This window comes from Phocoena sinus, chromosome 1, assembly GCF_008692025.1.
Source record: "Phocoena sinus isolate mPhoSin1 chromosome 1, mPhoSin1.pri, whole genome shotgun sequence".
NCBI classification, from domain to species: Eukaryota; Metazoa; Chordata; class Mammalia; order Artiodactyla; family Phocoenidae; genus Phocoena; species Phocoena sinus.
The window spans coordinates 68,646,484-68,664,396 of NC_045763.1; the positions used below are offsets into that span (position 1 = coordinate 68,646,484).

At 39.5% G+C, this 17,913-nt stretch overlaps 1 protein-coding gene across 8 annotated transcripts in view; it reads left to right on the forward strand.

Moving 5' to 3' along the window:
- Positions 1-17,913, forward strand: part of NEXN (nexilin F-actin binding protein) — a 72,514-nt gene that overhangs the window by 8,257 nt on the left and 46,344 nt on the right. For 7 of the 8 annotated variants that reach the window (XM_032611413.1, XM_032611463.1, XM_032611431.1 and 4 more), the window contains exon 2: positions 16,675-16,753. In XM_032611413.1, coding sequence (XP_032467304.1) covers positions 16,727-16,753 — 27 coding nt within the window. In that variant the 5' untranslated portion in view covers positions 16,675-16,726. Of the gene's footprint in view, positions 1-11,042; positions 11,083-16,674; positions 16,754-17,913 lie in introns of all 8 variants that reach the window. The other variant, XM_032611421.1, reaches the window with a different exon arrangement.

Consider the following 17,913-nt stretch of genomic DNA (forward strand, 5'->3'; position numbering starts at 1 on the left):
ATAGGTATATATTTGGAAATTCTGTTTTATGTTCAATACATTATATATCTATAGATATAATCTATATAAACAAAAGCTTTCTGGGCTCCTCAGTAATAGGCTCAGGGGGCTTCCCTGGTGGCGCAGTGGTTGGGGGTCCGCCTGCCGATGCGGGGGACGCAGGTTCGTGACCCGGTCTGGGAGGACCTGCGTGCCGCCGAGCGGCTGGACCCGTGAGCTGTGGCTGCCGGGCCTGCGCGTCCGGAGCCTGTGCTCCGCGACGGGAGAGGCCGCGGCAGTGACAGGCCCGCGTACCGCAAAAAAAAAAAATAATAATAATAATAAATAATAGGCTCAGACATTATGCCTTTTTATACTTTCTTGGTAATTATCTTTCATCCCATGTGGTCTATGAGCTCCATGAAAAGATGTATTTTATTCTATATTCATCTTTGTATATGTAGTGCCTTATACTGTCTAGCACATTGTAGAAAGATGTTTAATAAATGTTTCTTGAATTAATTAATAAATACATATTTATTCATTTTAGCAAATTTCTTCATTTCCCATTTATTCTTAATTCTATCATACTCATCACCTCTGACTTTAAGAAATAACATTCAAACCACCTAGTATATGGTACATAATAGGGATTCAGTTGTTATTTTCCACCCTTCTCCTTAATAGTATAGAGACACCAGGTCTTTCCTCTAATGTACTGTAACTTTAAAAAAATTCCTACTTTTTTTTTTAACATCTTTATTGGAGTATAATTGCTTTACAATGATGTGTTAGTTTCTGCTGTATAACAAAGTGAATCAGCTGTACGTATACATATATCCCCACATCCCCTCCCTCTTGCGTCTCCCTCCCTCCAACCCTCCCTATCCCACCCCTCTAGGTGGTCACAGAGCACCAAGCTGATCTCCCTGTGCTATGCGGCTGCTTCCCACTAGCTCTCTGTTTTACATTTGGTAGTGTATATATGTCCATGCCACTCTCTCACTTTGTCCCAGCTTACCCTTCCCCCTCCCCATGTCCTCAAGTCCATTCTCTACATCTGCGTCTTTATTCCTGTCCTGCCCCTAGAAAAAAATTCTTACATTTTATTGATATATGTAACTTCATTTCATTAATGACTTCACCAAATGAGAACTTGCCAATTTTCTTTGAGTGGTTACTTTAAAGTCTTCCCAAGAGAGAATAAAAGGCGAGAGTTACGGGGTTTGATCCTGGGCATAATTCTGAGGGCTAGGAGGAGGTCCTGCGCAGTGCCTAGAATGTGGTGGGTGCCATTGCAGTAGGGCTTAAAGCGTCTGTAAAGTGCTGTGCGCTGTGCTGAAACAGGCATTGGGCAGCCTGTAAGAAACAGACTTTGCATTGTTGAAGACAATGGAAAAAGCTGATAATTGTTGAAGCTTTGTGGTGGGTGTATGGGGGTCTATGATATGAGTTGCTCTAATTTTATATATGTGTGAAATAATAAAAAATTAAAGAAGATAGATTAGACTGATACATCTAAGATGTTTAATATAAAATATTTAAATTTATGCCAGATACATCTAGCAACTAGAAAATCTAATATATCTAGAAAATCTAAACACATTTTGAGATGTCAGAGACTGAAGGAAAAAAAATCCATGCTTAGGTTGAAGTGCAGAAAATCACCATTTCTATTTATTGTTAGTTTGGAAAAATACTTCATTGGGAAAGAAGTGGCTTAAGAATTGTCTTGGAGATGGAAACGGGCATTGAATATATTTGTCGAGGTGGGAGGTTGAAGGAATGGAAAAAGACAAGGTAAATGAGAGAGGCTAAGGGAACCTGCAAAAGGGCCTAACAAGCCCAGGTAAGAATTTCGGTTCTGGTGCATGATGCCCTGTGCACTTTATATCCTCAGAGCTGAGTGATAGACCAGAGTTAAGGAGCACAGAGCAGTAGAGAAGGCAGTAGCCGAGTTGATGAAGGTAGAAAGAATGGCAAGCTGTTACCTTATTAGAAATCAAAAGAATCATGGCTAGAAGTTACTCTCGAACTTTTAAAACCTCATTTTAGGGACTTCCCTGGCAGTCCAGTGGTTAAGACTCCACACTTCCACTGCAGGGTTGCAGCTTCGATCCCTGGTGTTGGGGAGCTAAGATCCCCCATGCCACGTGGTGAGGCAAAAAAAAAGAGAAAAAAAAAAAGAAAGAAAAAGAAAACCTCATTTTACTAATATGTAATGTGTACTTAAAATCATTATTCTGATTTGCAAATGAAGCAACTGACAAAGGATTAATCTCCAAAATATACATGCAGCTCAATATCAAAAAAACAAACAACCCCATCCAAAAATGGGCAGAAGACCTAATAGACATTTCTCCAAAGAAGATATACAGATTGCCAACAAACACATGAAAAGATGCTCAGCATCACTAATCATTAGAGAAATGCAAATCAAAACCACAATGAGGTATCACCTCACGCCAGTCAGAATGGCCATAATCAAAAAATCTAGAAACAATAAATGCTGGAGAGGGTGTGGAGAAAAGGGAATCCTCCTGCACTGCTGGTGGGAATGTAAATTGATACAGCCACTGTGGAGAACAGTATGGAGGTTCCTTAAGAAACTAAAAATAGAACTACCATACGACCCAGCAATCCCACTACTGGGCATATACCCTGAGAAAACCATAATTCAAAAAGATACAAGTACCACAGTGTTCATTGCAGCGCTATTTACAATAGCCAGGATGTGGAAGCAACCTAAATGTCCATCGACAGATGAATGGATAAAGAAGATGTGGCACATATATACAATGGAATATTAGCCATAAAAAGGAAGGAAATTGAGTTATTTGTAGTGAGTTGGATGGACCTAGAGTCTGTCATACAGAGTGAAGTAAGTCAGAAAAACAAATACCGTATGCTAACACATATACATGGTATCTAGAAAAATGGTACTGATGGACCTAGTGGCAGGGCAGGAATAAAGACACAGACATAGAGAACGGACTTGAGGACACAGTGGGGAAAGAGGAGGCTGGGACGAAGTGAGAGAGTAGCACTGACAAATATACACTACCAAATGTAAAATAGGTAGCTAGTGGGAAGCAGCCACATAGCACAGGGAGATCAGCTGGTGCTTTGTGATGACCTAGAGGGGTGGGGTAGGGAGGGTGGGAGGGAAGTCCAAGAGGGAGGGGATATATGTATATGTATAGCTGATTCACTCTTGTACAGCAGAAGCTAACACAACATTGTAAAGTAATTATGCTCCAATAAAGAAGTATAAAAAAATCATTATTCTGATAATATGTACCAGTTAAGAACTTTGAAGAGACTGCATTAAAAAAGCTTTCCTATAGCAACTGAGGTAACTTTATGTACTCACCACATTGGATTCTGGTACCTATTGAAAAGTTTTAATAATTCAGAAATGTTTATCAGCATTCTGAAGGAGAGAAAACTATTAAAGTGAATACTTTGAATTTTATAGCTTCTCATTTTGTAAGTTTATTAATCAAAATAATGATCCATATGAATAGTAAATATATATGAGTATTTCTAGTAAGGATTATTATGTGAAATTGAAGGAGGGCCTGGGACCTCTGTGCTAAATAAAGCAGCAAATTCCACATGAGTTTATAGACTAGTAGGTGAAATGTTGACTAATAATATATGTAAAAAGCATGAAAGTGGGAGGAGTTGATAAAATGATCAAAGATTGAATGGGTATTTGGAACTTGAGAATCTGTTTCCAAAACATTAATTTGAAAATCTTTTGTTAAGTGTTCGATAGCATATTTTAAAATGTAGTATTGACAGTTTATTAAGGGAATAAAAGTTGAGTCAGAGGAATGGAATCTTTTAGAGTTCCTGGTTTTGATGATTACTACATGGATATTGAAAACCTTTCCATGATGGCTTTTGGGATTTATTTAAAATTATAATTTATTATTTAACAAGCATGGAGCTAGGCGCTAGAAAGGAACCAATCCTCTGTATTGTGGGAAAGGAGCATAAAGTCTACCAGATGTACAGATGAAAGTCTGGGTGGAATTAAGAGTATTGCAGAATGTAGACTGAGAATGGAAGTCATTGACCTTAGGCATCTAATGGGAAGTTTGGGGTATGGTGTGTGCTGGTTTTCAATTCTGTATCAAGTACGGTTGATGTTAGAACCATACCGGTGTCTACAGATAGCAAGGCAGACTGAACCATTAAAAATCCTGTTCCAAGGCTTTTGTTCAGAGTTTTGGCCAAGAGACTGTTAATAACGTGAGAATAGGGAGAGCACCTGTCTATTCAGTGCTGCATTTCTCAATGTCTGGCAGAATGCCTGGCACATAATAGATGCTTAATAAATATTTTTGTAATGAACGGTGTGTTCTATTTATATTATAGTCCGGCATAATGATAATCATAGAGTCATACATTATATCCCAACAATCCTTAACTGTTTATAAAGTGCTTCCTCTTGAAGTTGGCAGGATTTACTTATTCAGTAAACAATTATTATATATGTCTTCGATGTACCAGGCACATGCTAAATACTATGGATACAGTGGTGTATAAAATACAGTCTCTACTCTAAGAAAGCTTACTTTCTGGTAGAGGAGGTGGTCAAGAAAGTCCTTTATTACCATACATTGTGGTAAATGCCACAGTTAGGGTAAGCATGGGGGTGCTACAGAAACACACACAGGAAAAGCACCTAACCCAGTCTCGTGGAGGCAAGGAAGGCTTCCTGGAGAAAAGTGACAGTTTATCTAAGAACTAAAGGATGAGTAGGAGTTAGCTAAGAGAATGAGTAGAACATCAAGCTGGGGGAGCTAGCTGTGTGAGGGCTCAGGTGTGCCAGTATTTCAGTATGGGTGATGGAGGGAAGTATGGAGAGAGATGAGACCAGAGAGGTAATTTAAACGACGAAAGTGTATTAACTCACTGAAGAAAAAGTGTAGAGTCAGAAGAAAAGGGCAAAGACTGAAACGACGGGGCAGACAACACTGACGAAGTGTAGAGAGGCAAAGAAGCCCTCAGAGGAGCAGAGAAGGAATGGTCAGAGACATGAACAGGGAGAGAAATGGTGTCATGAGCCAAGTGAAGGCTCATGAGACAGATTTCAAGAATGAAGGAGTGGGACTTCCCTGGTGGTCCAGTGGTACAGAATCCGCCTTCCAATGCAGGGGGACGTGGGTTCGATCCCTGACCCCTGGTCGGGGAACTAAGATCCCGCATGCCACGGGGCAACTAAGCCCGCATGCCACAACTACTGAGCTTGCACACCTCAGTGAGAGAGCCCACGTGCCACAAACTACATAGCCCATGCGCTCCGGAGCCCACGCACCACAACTAGAGAGAGAAAAACCTGTTCACCACAACAAACAGCCTGCATCGCAACGAAAGATCCCACACGCTGCAACGAAGACCCCGCATACCGCAACTAAGACCTGACGCAGCCAAAAGAAGATAAATAAATATTTAAGAAATAGAATGGGGCTTCCCTGGTGGTGCAATGGTTAAGAATCCGCCTGCCAATGCAGGGGACATGGGTTTGAGCCCTGGTCCGGGAAGATCCCACATGCCACGGAGCAACTCATGTGCGCCACAACTACTGAGCGGTGTAGAGCCCGCGAGCCACAACTGCTGAGCCCGCCAGCCACAACTACTGAAGCCTGCTCACCTAGAACCCGTGCTCCGCAACAAGAGAAGCCACCGCAGTGAGAAGCCCGCGCACCACAACGAAAAGTAGCCCCCGCTCGCCACAACTAGGGAAAGCCTGTGCGCAGCAATGAAGACCCAACACAGACATAAATAAATAAATAAATAAATTTGGTTTAAAAAAAAGAATGAAGGAGTGACTGAGAGTGTCAGATGTAGCAAAGAGGTTCAGAAGGCAGGAACTGTCCATTTTATTTGACAATATGAGAAAAGTATTATTATGCCTAATTTACATGTAAAACTGAAGTTCACAGAAGTTAACTGGCTTGCCCAGGACCATACATCTAATAAATGACCTCATCCAAGTTTTCTGGCTCTAACTCCAGTACTTCTTCCATAGTCATTGTCTTTTGTTTTTGTTTTTGTTTTGGCCATGCTGCACGGCTTACGGGATCTTAGTTCCCTGACCAGGGATCGAACCCGAGCTCAGGTCAGTGAAAGCGCCGAGTTCTAACCACTGGACAGCCAGGGAATTCCTACCATCATTGTCCTATTGTGTTAGAAACGTCAACAATTAACTGAGAAAGTATCAGGATATATTTATAATTCTAAATTCTACAAAGGTCCTTAAGCAGCAAAAGTTCTAGGAGAATATTTTGGAAGATTTCAAATTATATTTGTGTGAATCTTTTATCAAATTTAAAAATACACAGGTTTGTACATTTTTGTATGAGAGAAGTCATGAAAAGTTATGACAAGATCAAACCTGTACATGTCATTTGTTCTGAAATTTTAATTTCATAATACACATTCCACCACCTGTAATTATGATCATTTATTGATACATATTGAGCAGCTTAGTCCACGGCATGGTCCCTAGTTGGCTGCTAGAAGAGAAGGAGGTAGTTTGGGCAGGGTGATGGTGCCCTTCTGGCAGGAAGGGCATGAGTATTTAGGACATTGTGGAGTTAGGATGGAGAGAGGGTACTAGGAGGCAGAAAGGAGAGGATTTAAGGAAACGGAAACATTTCCAGCTGCAGTTTAGAGTGCGTTATGGCTCCATTCCTTGACTAAAGTTCACCGTCTGTGACTCCCTTTCACAGGAATTTCTTCTATGGGTTTATGGTTTAGTGTTGAGAGTCACTAAAATGTGTGACATTCAACTAGTTTTTAAACGTTTCACAGAGTCTTTGTCATGACTTCGTTGAAGTCAATTAATACTTTAAAAAGCCTTCATAAAACCAAAATTCTCACAGTCACTAAACAAATAAAAGTGAATTTGGTTACCCTAGGAGTACATTGTTAAATAATGTTCTGTTACATTAGCGATTCAGAAGCCTTTTGTGCTCTCGGCAGTTTAGCAGAATGATGAGATATATCATTGTGTTTCTTAATCAAGAGAATCACATACATGTGAATATTGTTACTGGATTCTTCACTGTCATTAGTTACAGCAATAGGAGTGCTGCTTGCATGTTGCTGACTTAGGCACTTTAAAAATCAGAGACCAAACAGTCCCTAACTTTATCATACATGAATGAGTTTACTAAATGAATTCTAAACCACAACCAGCTGAGAGAGCAGCATTTCATTCAATACCTGGGAATCCTTTAATAACCTCACTGTGTGTTTTGCTTAACTCCAAGTAATTCTAAGAGAATAACTGCTAGCATGTATCACTTTAAAAGGAAATAAACTACTTAAATAAAAACTCTGTGCTGCTCACATAAGGCAAAATACCTGCTTCTCACTTACCCAGCACCATGGTCTGCTGCCAGTTGCCAGCTAAATATTACGAATTCACTAAATGTAGAGAATACTGTTAGTAATGTCTTTTTAGCTTCCAACATGTTTCTACTGCTCGGAATTGTGGTTCTCAGATAATTGGATTAAAGGCTATGTAGATTACATAAGAAGGTAAAAGCTTATAAGCTGGCTGGTATTCCCATACAAAACAATTGTGCTGCTTTCTTGGCATCAGCATAATACAGTGGGGAAGAATGCAGACTCAGTAGTCACACTGCCTGTTTCTATCCTATGTCCACCACTCATTAGTTGTGTGGTCTTTGACAAGTTACTTGACTTTTCAGAGACTGTTTTTTGTATCAATTTCCATAAGACTTCAAATCCTATTACATAAACTCCGAGACATTGTTCTCATATTAATATTTTAAGAAATTTTAAATTACTGAGCTTGGAAAGGTTTTTGAGAGAGGGTTTTATGATAGTATTTACTTTAAAGGGTTATTGTGGGAAATAAATGAAATAATGCTTATTAACCAGTTGGCACATTACCTAGCACATAGTAAAGGCTCAATAAATACTAGCTAGGATTATTATCATAAATTATTCATATTGTGATCAAAGGAATTATTAGTGAGATAGTGGGTTTAGTTAAGGCAATACATCAATGACTGTGGCACAGAGTTCTTTCCTGTGAAGTTAATAAACCAAATGTAGTCAAATTTATACCTTTAACCTGGTTTAGCACAGAAGGACAACTGAGTTAGCAATGGAAACACGCTGTTGTTCTACCAGGCAGTCATGCCTTTTAAAAATTATTTATAAATCCTACAAATATTTATCTGTTGATTTTGAATTTTCTTCTTCAACATAGAACTATGCAAGAGATATGGGTCCTATGGGTTTTCAATCTACACCTTAAAAGACAGTCCTATGATGCAAAAAGCTAATAAACTTATTTTGCTACAATTTTTTTATCCTCAAAATGCAGAACAGAGCGAACTCTTGGCAAAGAATAACTTGCTTGTACTTTAACCAAAAACGTTAAAGTTAGTACTATTCAAATTTTCACAGACTTTCAAAAAGAGAGATCAGAATACTGAAATGACATTTAAAAAATTTTTTTCAAAAATATTTATTTACTTGGCTGTGCCAGGTCTTAGTTGCGGCACATGGGATATTCGTTGCCACGTGCAGGATCTTCCTTGCGGTATGCGGGATCTTTTTTAGTTGTGGGTTGCGGGATCTTTAGTTGCGGCATGCAAACTCTTAGTTGCGGGCATGTGGGATCTAGTTCCCTGACCAGGGATCAAACCGAGGCCCCCTGCATTGGGAGTGCAGAGTCTTAGCCTCTGGACCACCAGGGAAGTCCCTGAAATAACATTTAAAAAACCATTTTAAGTGGTTTTGCTCATACTAAATTTTAAAAAATCAATCTCATTTTATTCTGAATCTATAAATAAGTCAAGATATAATTTGAAGATTTTTAAAAAATTAGATGACGAGGGCTAGCTGATCCATGTATTCTCCAGGATTACTCTTGACAGGCTAATTCTTCACTGTCACCAAGCCACACAATTTTCTTTTATTTCACCAGGAAAAAAAGGCTTCCTGAAATTCCCTCTGGCCAATTAATTCAGCTAAAATTATCAGTCCCTATAATCCCATGTGAGATGATCAAATTTTCATCATACCCTGTGGTATTACTCTTTTAAGTTGCACAAATAATATGTTAATATGCTCACTAGCAGGGGAAATGTTGGTTTTTACTGAAAAGGGTAAATTGTGGTGAGGGAGACTGAGTAATGAAATTCATCAAACTTATTGATACCCACTAATGGTAGGTATTATTCTTGAGATATCTAATCCTAACTAGGAAGCAGCAGAGTTGGAATTTAGATCTAGGTCTGATTATCAAATTGTAGTAATCAAAGTGTGAGGTGATGAAGGCTTGTATTAGTATGGGGGCAGTGAAAATAGTCAAGTAATATATAACAGCAAATTTGAAAATAACATTCACAAATCATGACAATCTATTAAAATTTAAGAGATACAGAAGAAGAATGAAAGCTTGAGAAGCTATGAGAATGAAGGCTAGGTTTTATTAGTTATACAAGAAGAAATATCTTATAGGTAACTCTAGATATGGTACAGTGGCTCAGGTAAGACAACAGAACTAGAACTGCTTGTTATTTTTATCTCAGGCACATAGATTACTCAAACCTTGGTTAATGATACTCTCATTCATGCATGACCTCCTTTTATTAGGTAATTATTGTTAATAATGTAATAAGCACCCACAGACCCACTAAACAACCAAAGTTAGGATTTGTTAATAATTACATGGAATCTTGTCCAACCCACTCCTATCATATTGTCTCCTCCTACAAAGAAAACTTTGGCCCTAGATGGCTTCACTGGGAAGTTCTTGCAAACATTTAAGGAAAAAATAATACCAAGCCTGCATGAACTCTTACAGAAAACTAAAGAAGAGGAAATACTTCCCAACTCATTCTATGAGAACAGTATTACTCTGTTAACAAAAGCAGACATTACAAGAAAATAAAACTGCAGACTAATATGCCTTATAAACATGGATGCACAAGTGCTTAACAAAATTTTATCAAATTGAATTATCAGTATGTTGAAAGAATAATGCATCATGACTAAATGAAATTTACCCTAGGAATATAAAGTCTATTTAAGGGACTTCCCTGGTGGTGCAGTGGTTAAGACTCTGCACTCCCAATGCAAGGGACCCAGGTTCGATCCCTGGTTGGGGAACTAGATCCCACATGCCTGCTGCAACTAAGAGTTCACGTGCCACAGTTAAGGAGCTGGCGAGCCGCAACTGAGGAGCCTGCAAGCTGCAACTAAGTAGCCCACCGGCCGCAAGTAAGGAACCTGAGAGCCTCAACTAAGGAGCACGCCTGCTGCAACTAAGATAAATTAATTAATATATAATTAATTAATTAAATTAATATATATAATTGGGCGCAACCAAATTAATAAATAAAATAGCAACAATAATAATAAATAAACACATTAAAAAATGAAGTCTATTTAACATTTGAAAATTAATGGAATTCACCATAATGAAAATTAAAATCATATGATTACTTCATAGATATAGAAAAGGCATTAAATTAAATACAACATCCGTTCCTGAAATTACTCCACCACAATAGGAATAAAAAAGAACTGCATCTGAAATAGGGCATCTAAGAAAAATCTATAGTTAAAAATCAGGGCTTCCCTGGTGGCGCAGGTGTTGAGAGTCTGCCTGCCGATGCAGGGGACGTGGGTTTGTGCCCCAGTCCAGGAAGATCCCACATGCCGCGGAGCAGCTGGGCCCGTGAGCCATGGCAGCTGAGCCTGTGCGTCCGGAGCCTGTGCTCTGCAACGGGAGAGGCCACAACAGTGAGAGGCCCGTGTACCGCAAAAAAAAAAAAAAAAAAAAAATCATACTTAATGGTAAAAGACAGAACATTTTCCCCCTAAGATCAGGAACAAGGCAAAAATGTCTGTCCTCACTACTTCTTCTTTTTCTTCTTCTTCTTTTAAAATATTGGACTATAGTTGTTTTACAATTTTGTGTTAGTTTCAGGTGTACAGCAAAGTGATTCAGTTGTACATATACATACCTCTAATCTTTTTCAAATTCTTTTCCCATTTAGGTTATTACAGAATATTGAGCAGAGTTCCCTGTGCTATACAGTAGGTCCTTGTTGGTTCCTTTCACTGCTTCTATTTCACATTGTACTGGAGAGTCTAGCTAGTACAATCAGGCCAGAAAAAGAAATAAAAGACATCCAGATTGGAAAGTAAAAGTTAGAACTGTGTTCACAGATGATATAATCGTCTATGTGGAAAATCTGATGGAATCTACAATAAAGTAATAAATTACATCAGCAGGGTAACAGGATATAGGATCAGAATACAAAAATAAGTTCTGGACTTCCCTGGTGGCGCAGTTGTTAAGAATCCGCCTGCCAATACAGAGGACACAGGTTTGATCCCTGGTCTGGGAAGATCCCACATACCGCGGAGCAACTAAGCCCGTGCACCACAACTACTGAAGCCCACGCACCTAGAGCCCATGCTCCGCAACAAGAGAAGCCACTGCAGTGAGAAGCCTGCGCACCACAACAAAGAGTAGCCTCTGCTCGCCGCGAATAGAGAAATTCTTCCGTGCACAGCAATGAAAACCCAACACAGCATCCCCCCCAAAAAAGTTGTATTTCTATATACTAGCAACAGACAATCATCAATTGAAATGTAAAAAACAGCATTTACAATAGCATCAATAAACATGAAATTATTTAGAGAAAAATCTCACAGAAGATGTGGAAGACCTGCACAGTGAAAACTATAAAACATGTCTGAGAAAAAATTGTAGAAGATGTAACTAACTGAATCAAGAGATATACTGTATTCATAGATCAAAAGACTCAACATTATTAAGATGTGAATTCTCCTCAAATCCATCTACAGTTTTCAACACAATCCCAATGAATATCACAGCAGGCGTTTTTACAGAAATTGACAATCTTATTCTAAAATTTGTATGTGAATACAAAGGACTTAGAATAGCCAAAACAAGTTTGAAAAAGAAGGGTCAGAGTTACACTACCCTTTTCTTTTTCTTTTCTTTTTATTTTTTAATTTTTTTTGGCCGTGCCGCACAGCTTGCAGTATCTTAGTTCCCTGACCAGGGATCGAACCCAAACCCCAGCAGTGGAAGCATGGAGCCCTAACCACTGGACCACCAGGGAATTCTCTACACCACCTTTTTCATATCTCATTATATAGTACACTAATCCGGGACTTCCCTGGTGGTCCAGTGGTTAGGACTCCACGCTCCCAATGCAGGGGCCACAGGTTCGATCCCTGGTCGGGAACTAAGATCCTACATGCCCCATGGCATGACCAAGAAAAAAAAAAAAAGATTGTGGCATGGTGACTATAGTTAAAAACAAACAAACAAACGTAATATTGGCATCAAGAGAGACAGATAAATTGATGGAACAGAATGGAGGGTCCAAAAATAGACCAACATATGTATATGGTCAATTGATTTTTTTCTTTTTCTTTTTTTTTTTTTGCTGTACACGGGCCTCTCACTGTTGTGGCCTCTCTCGTTGCGGAGCACAGGCTCCGGACACGCAGGCTCAGCGGCCATGGCTCACGGGCCTAGTCGATCCGCGGCATGTGGGATCTTCGTGGACCGGGACACGAACCCGTGTCCCCTGCATCGGCAGGCAGACTCTCAACAACTGCGCCACCAGGGAAGCCCTGGTCAATTGATTTTTGACAAAGGTACAAAAGCATTTCAGTGGAGAAAGGGTAAGTTTTTTCTTTTTTTTTCTTTTATAAATTTATTTTTTTTTGGCTGCGTTGGGTCTTTTTTGCTGCGAGAGGGCTTTCTCTAGTTGTGGCGAGCGGGCGCTGCTCTTCGTTGCGGTGCGCATGCTGGTCAGTGCAGTGGCTTCTCTTCTTGCGGAGTGCCGGCCCTAGGCATGTGGGCTTCAGTAGTTGCAGCTCACGGGCTCAGTAGCTGTGGCTCACGGGCTCTAGAATGCGGGCTCAGTAGTTGTGGCACACGGGCTTAGTTGCTCCGTGGCATGTGGGATCTTCCTGGTCCGGGGCTCGAACCCATGTCTCCTGCATTGGCAGGCGGATTCTTAAGCACTAAGCCACCAGCGAAGCCCGGATAAGTTTTTTCAATAAATGGCCCTGGAAAAATTGTTTTCCCATATACAAAAAAAAAAAAAGAGAGAGAACTTGCACCATATACAAAAATTAACTGAAAATGGATCAAAGACCTAAATGCAAAGCCTAAAACTATAAAACTTGTAGAAGAAAATGTAGGATAAATTATCTTTGGGTTCTTTGTGCCAGTACAACCCCAAAAGCACATTCCATAAAAGAAAAAAATTGATAAAATGGACTTTATAAAAATGAAGAACTTCTCTTCAAAAGACACTGTTAGGGCTTCCCTGGTGGCGCAGTGGTTGGGAGTCCGCCTGCCGATGCAGGGGACACGGGTTCATGCCCCCAGGAGGATCCCACATGCCGCGGAGCGGCTGGGCCCGTGAGCCACAGCCGCTGGGCCTGCGCGTCCGGAGCCTGTGCGCCGCAGCGGGAGAGGCCACAGCAGTGAGAGGCCCGCATACCGCAAAAAAAAAAAAAAAAAAAAAATTGGCTTGTGTTTTGACAAGCCAAAGAGTGAGAGAAAAATCTTCCTATTCATACATCTGATATATGTCTTGTACCTAGAATATACAAAGTACTCTCAAAACTTAGTAATGGGAAAATAAACAACCAAGTAATAAAATGGGCAAAAGATTTAAACAGATACCTTCACCAAAGAATATTTATGGATAGAAAAGAAACGTATGAAAAGATGTTCAATATCATTAGGTATTAGGGAAATGTTAAAACCATAATATGATGTCACTACACACATTTAGAATGTCTAAAATTAAGAAGACGACACCAAGTGTTGATCAAGATGTAGAGAAAGTATAGCTCTTGTACACTATTGGTGGGAAGATAAAATGGTACAACCGCTTGGAAAACAGCTTGGCAGTTTCTTAAAAAGTTAAACATACGTTTACCATAAGGCCTAGCCATTATACTTTATTTATTTACCCAGGAGAAATAAAAAAGCATATGTCCACACAAAGACTTGTACGTGAATATTCATACCAGCTTTATTTTTTTTAAGGAGACTATTTTTTAATTAATTTAAAAAATTTATTTATTTTTGGCTGCACTGGGTCTTCGTTGCTGTGCGTGGGCTTTCTTTAGTTGCTGTGAGTGGGGGCTATTCTTCACTGCGGTGTGCGGGCTTCTCTTGTTGCGGCTCACAGGCTCTAGAGCGCAGGCTCAGTAGTTGTGGCACACGGGTTTAGTTGCTCCATGGCATGTGGGATCTTCCCAGACCAGGGCTTGAACCCATGTCCCCTGAATTGGCAGGCAGATTCTCAACCACTGCGCCACCAGGGAAGCCCAATACCAGCTATATTTGTAATAGTAAGTGGAAACAACCTAAATGTCCATCCACAGATGAATGATTAACAGTGGTTAACTCTGGTATATTCATACAATGGAATAAAATACAGTAATAAAAAGAAATGAACTATTGATATATGCAACAACATGGATGAATCTCAAAATAATTATGCATGGTGAAAGAAGCCAAACAATAGAGTATATACTTGGATGATTCCATTTATAGAAAATTTAAACTAATCTGCAGTGACAGAAAGCATATCTGCCTAGGGATGGAGGTGGGAAAGGCTAGAAGAAAAGGGAGGTTAAAGGGGGTCTGAGAAAACTTTTGGGTGTAATGTGTATATTCATATCTTTTTTTTTTTTTGGCCATGCTGCATGGCTTGAGGGATCTTAGTTCCCCAACCAGGGATTGAAGCCAGGCTACAGCAGTGAAAGCACCAAGTTCTAACCACTGGACCACCAGGGAATCCCTACATATATATATATATATATTTTTTTTTTAAATATTTCATTTATTTATTTATTTAATTTTTATGGCTTCATCTAGTCTCAGTTGTGGCGCATGGGATCTTCTTGCGGTGAGTGGGCTTCTCTCTAGTTGTGGCGTGCGGGTTTTCTCTTCTCTAGCTGTGGCGCTTGGGCTCCAGAGCATGTGGGCTCTGTAGTTTGCAGCACGTGGGCTCTAGTTGAGGCACGCGAGCTCAGTAACTGTGGCACGCAGGATTAGTTGCCCCACGGCATGTGAGATCTTAGTTCCCAACCAGGGATCGAACCCGCATCCCCTGCATTGGAAGGCAGATTCTTTACCACTGGACCACCAAGGAAGTCCCCCTATATATATATATATATATATATATATATATATATATATATATATATATATATATTTATATCATGATTGTGGTGGTGGTGTCATGGGTATACACATATGTCAGAACTTATCAAATTGTGCACTTTCAAAAAGTATAACTTACTGTATGTCTGCTATACCTTAAAATTTTTTAAATTAAAAGTTTAAAGCCAATAGATAAAATTCTAAAAATTATTCAATTAATACAGAAGTAGGCAGAAAAAGAATAATAGAGGAGCAAAAAAGAGGGGCAAACAATAAACAAATAGTAAAATGGTAGGCTTGAGTCCATTCATATACATAGTTACCTTAAATGTTAATGGGCTAAACACTGCAATTAAAAGATATTATCAGAATTTAATTTTTAAAAATGCAAGATCCAATTATATGCTGTGTCCAAGAGATGTGCTTTACATATAAAGGGATAAATAGGTTGAAAGTAAATGGCTAGAAAATTATACACCATGAAAACTAAAGAAAGTTGGTGTGGCTATTTTAATAACAGATAAATTCAAGACAATGAGGTAAGAAGAGGGAAATTTCATACTGATGAAAGAGCCAATTCAAGAAGAAGATATTATAGTCATAACATATGCATTTGTAAAGTTTGAAATTGCATAAAACAAAAATGACAGAATTAAAGGAATAGACAGGGACTTCCCTGGTGGTCCAGTGGTAAAGAATCCGCCTTACAATGCAGGGGACATGGGTTCGATCCCTGGTCAGGGAACTAAGATCCCACATGCCGCGGGGCAACTAAGTCTGTGCGCCACAACTGCTAAGCTCGCGTGCCTCAACTAGAGCCCACGTGCTGCAAACTACAGAGCCCACGTGCTCTGCAACCCACGCGCCACAACTACAGAGCCCATGTGCCCTGGAGCCTGCGTGCCACAACTAGAGAAGAGAAAACCCACACACCACAATGAAGAGCCTGCGCTGCCACAAAAAGATCCCTCATGCCTCAACGAAGATCCCACATGCCTCAACTAAGACCGGACACAGCCAAAACTAAATAAAATAATAAAGGAGTAGAAAATTCCATATAGTTTAAGACTGATAGAACTAGGCCCCAAATTTTTTTTTTTAGTAAAGACATAGAAGACCTAAATAACACAATCAACCACCTTGGCCCCATTGATAATTATAGAATAATACATCCAATAACTGCAGAATACAAATTTTTTGCAAGGGTACTTGATACGTTCACTAAGTTATTCTGGGCTGTAAACTTACAAGAATCTTTTAACACCTTGCACCTTGTACCTTCTATACCCTGAATCTTGGGAAAAGCTGAGGGTTATTATAATTTATTACTTGCTTGGATGATGTCATTATTCTTTGAGGGGCAATTAACGTGCTATTTCTCTTAAAAAAATACACAGCATATTAAAAAATTAAGGCATTAAAATTCTTATTCAATACTAATATATTTTTTTCAGGTGAAAAAAATTACAAAGCTTCATAATCACCCCAAGACCGCATAGAGCAAACATGAATGATATTTCTCAAAAGGCTGAGGTAAGTCTTAAAAGTTAAAAAATGGGGGAATCATAGGGTTGACTGTAGAATTGCTGAAAAGGGCAACTGGTGGAAAGGTCATTCACAGGAGTTCATAGTGACATAGTGTCAAGATGTAAAACATAAGAAGAGGTAAAATTTACAGGCTGGTCTTGGGCCCAGTATTTTCGTTTGGATTCTTATCTAGGAAGCATGATTATTAAGTTTTGTGAGTGATAGTGAAGTGGATGTGATGTCTGGCATCTTGAGTAGATTTTAATACCTTGATAAATTTTAGAAGTTATTTTTTCAGTATTAAAAAAACAGAATTGATGTATATACTTTAAGGAGAAAGAGATAATTCACTCTCAGGTGAGGATCCTTCTTAGCTACTTCTTCTAGCATCTGCAATTAAACTTATCTTAGGCCTTTTTCTGGTTCTTGGCTGTTGTTACTGAGAATTGTAATAAGAAGAAATCAGTTGCTGACACCCCAAAATTATAAACTTTAAAAAACCTTAAAATGGCCAATGGTACCATAAGTAGAAAATAAAATAGGGGCTGGGTATGGCACAGATTAATTATGCAATTTGCCATTATCACTAGAAGAAAGGGTTTGGTGTTCTGAGGCAATGAAGTTTTATTTTCTGAAACTTCTTTTAGAGATCAGTTTAATTTTCAAAAAGATGAAAATAATTTGCTTTCCTGGTTTCAGATGGAGGAAAATCATTTCTCTAGTCTTTTAACAGATTCCTCCTTCTTTGGAAAGCTCTTTTGTTATTTAGGAATTTTCCTCTCAGGGCACCTCCTACTTGGAATGATGCAGCATTTTTTTTTTTTTTTTTTTTTTTTTTTTTTTTTTTTTTTTTATGCGTTACGCGGGCCTCTCACTGCTGTGGCCCCTCCCGTTGCGGAGGACAGGCTCCGGACGCGCAGGCCCAGCGGCCATGGCTCACGGGCCCAGCCGCTCCGCGGCATGCGGGATCCTCCCAGACCGGGGCACGAACCCGCGTCCCCTGCATCGGCAGGCAGACTCTCAACCACTGCGCCACCAGGGAAGCCCTGATGCAGCATTTTTACGTATTTTCAACTTGGGTTTAAAGAAGTTCTAGATGGGCAGTATAGCAGTAGTAACAACAAAAATCACTGCTTGTGCACAAAGACCTTGGCTCACCTCAGCCA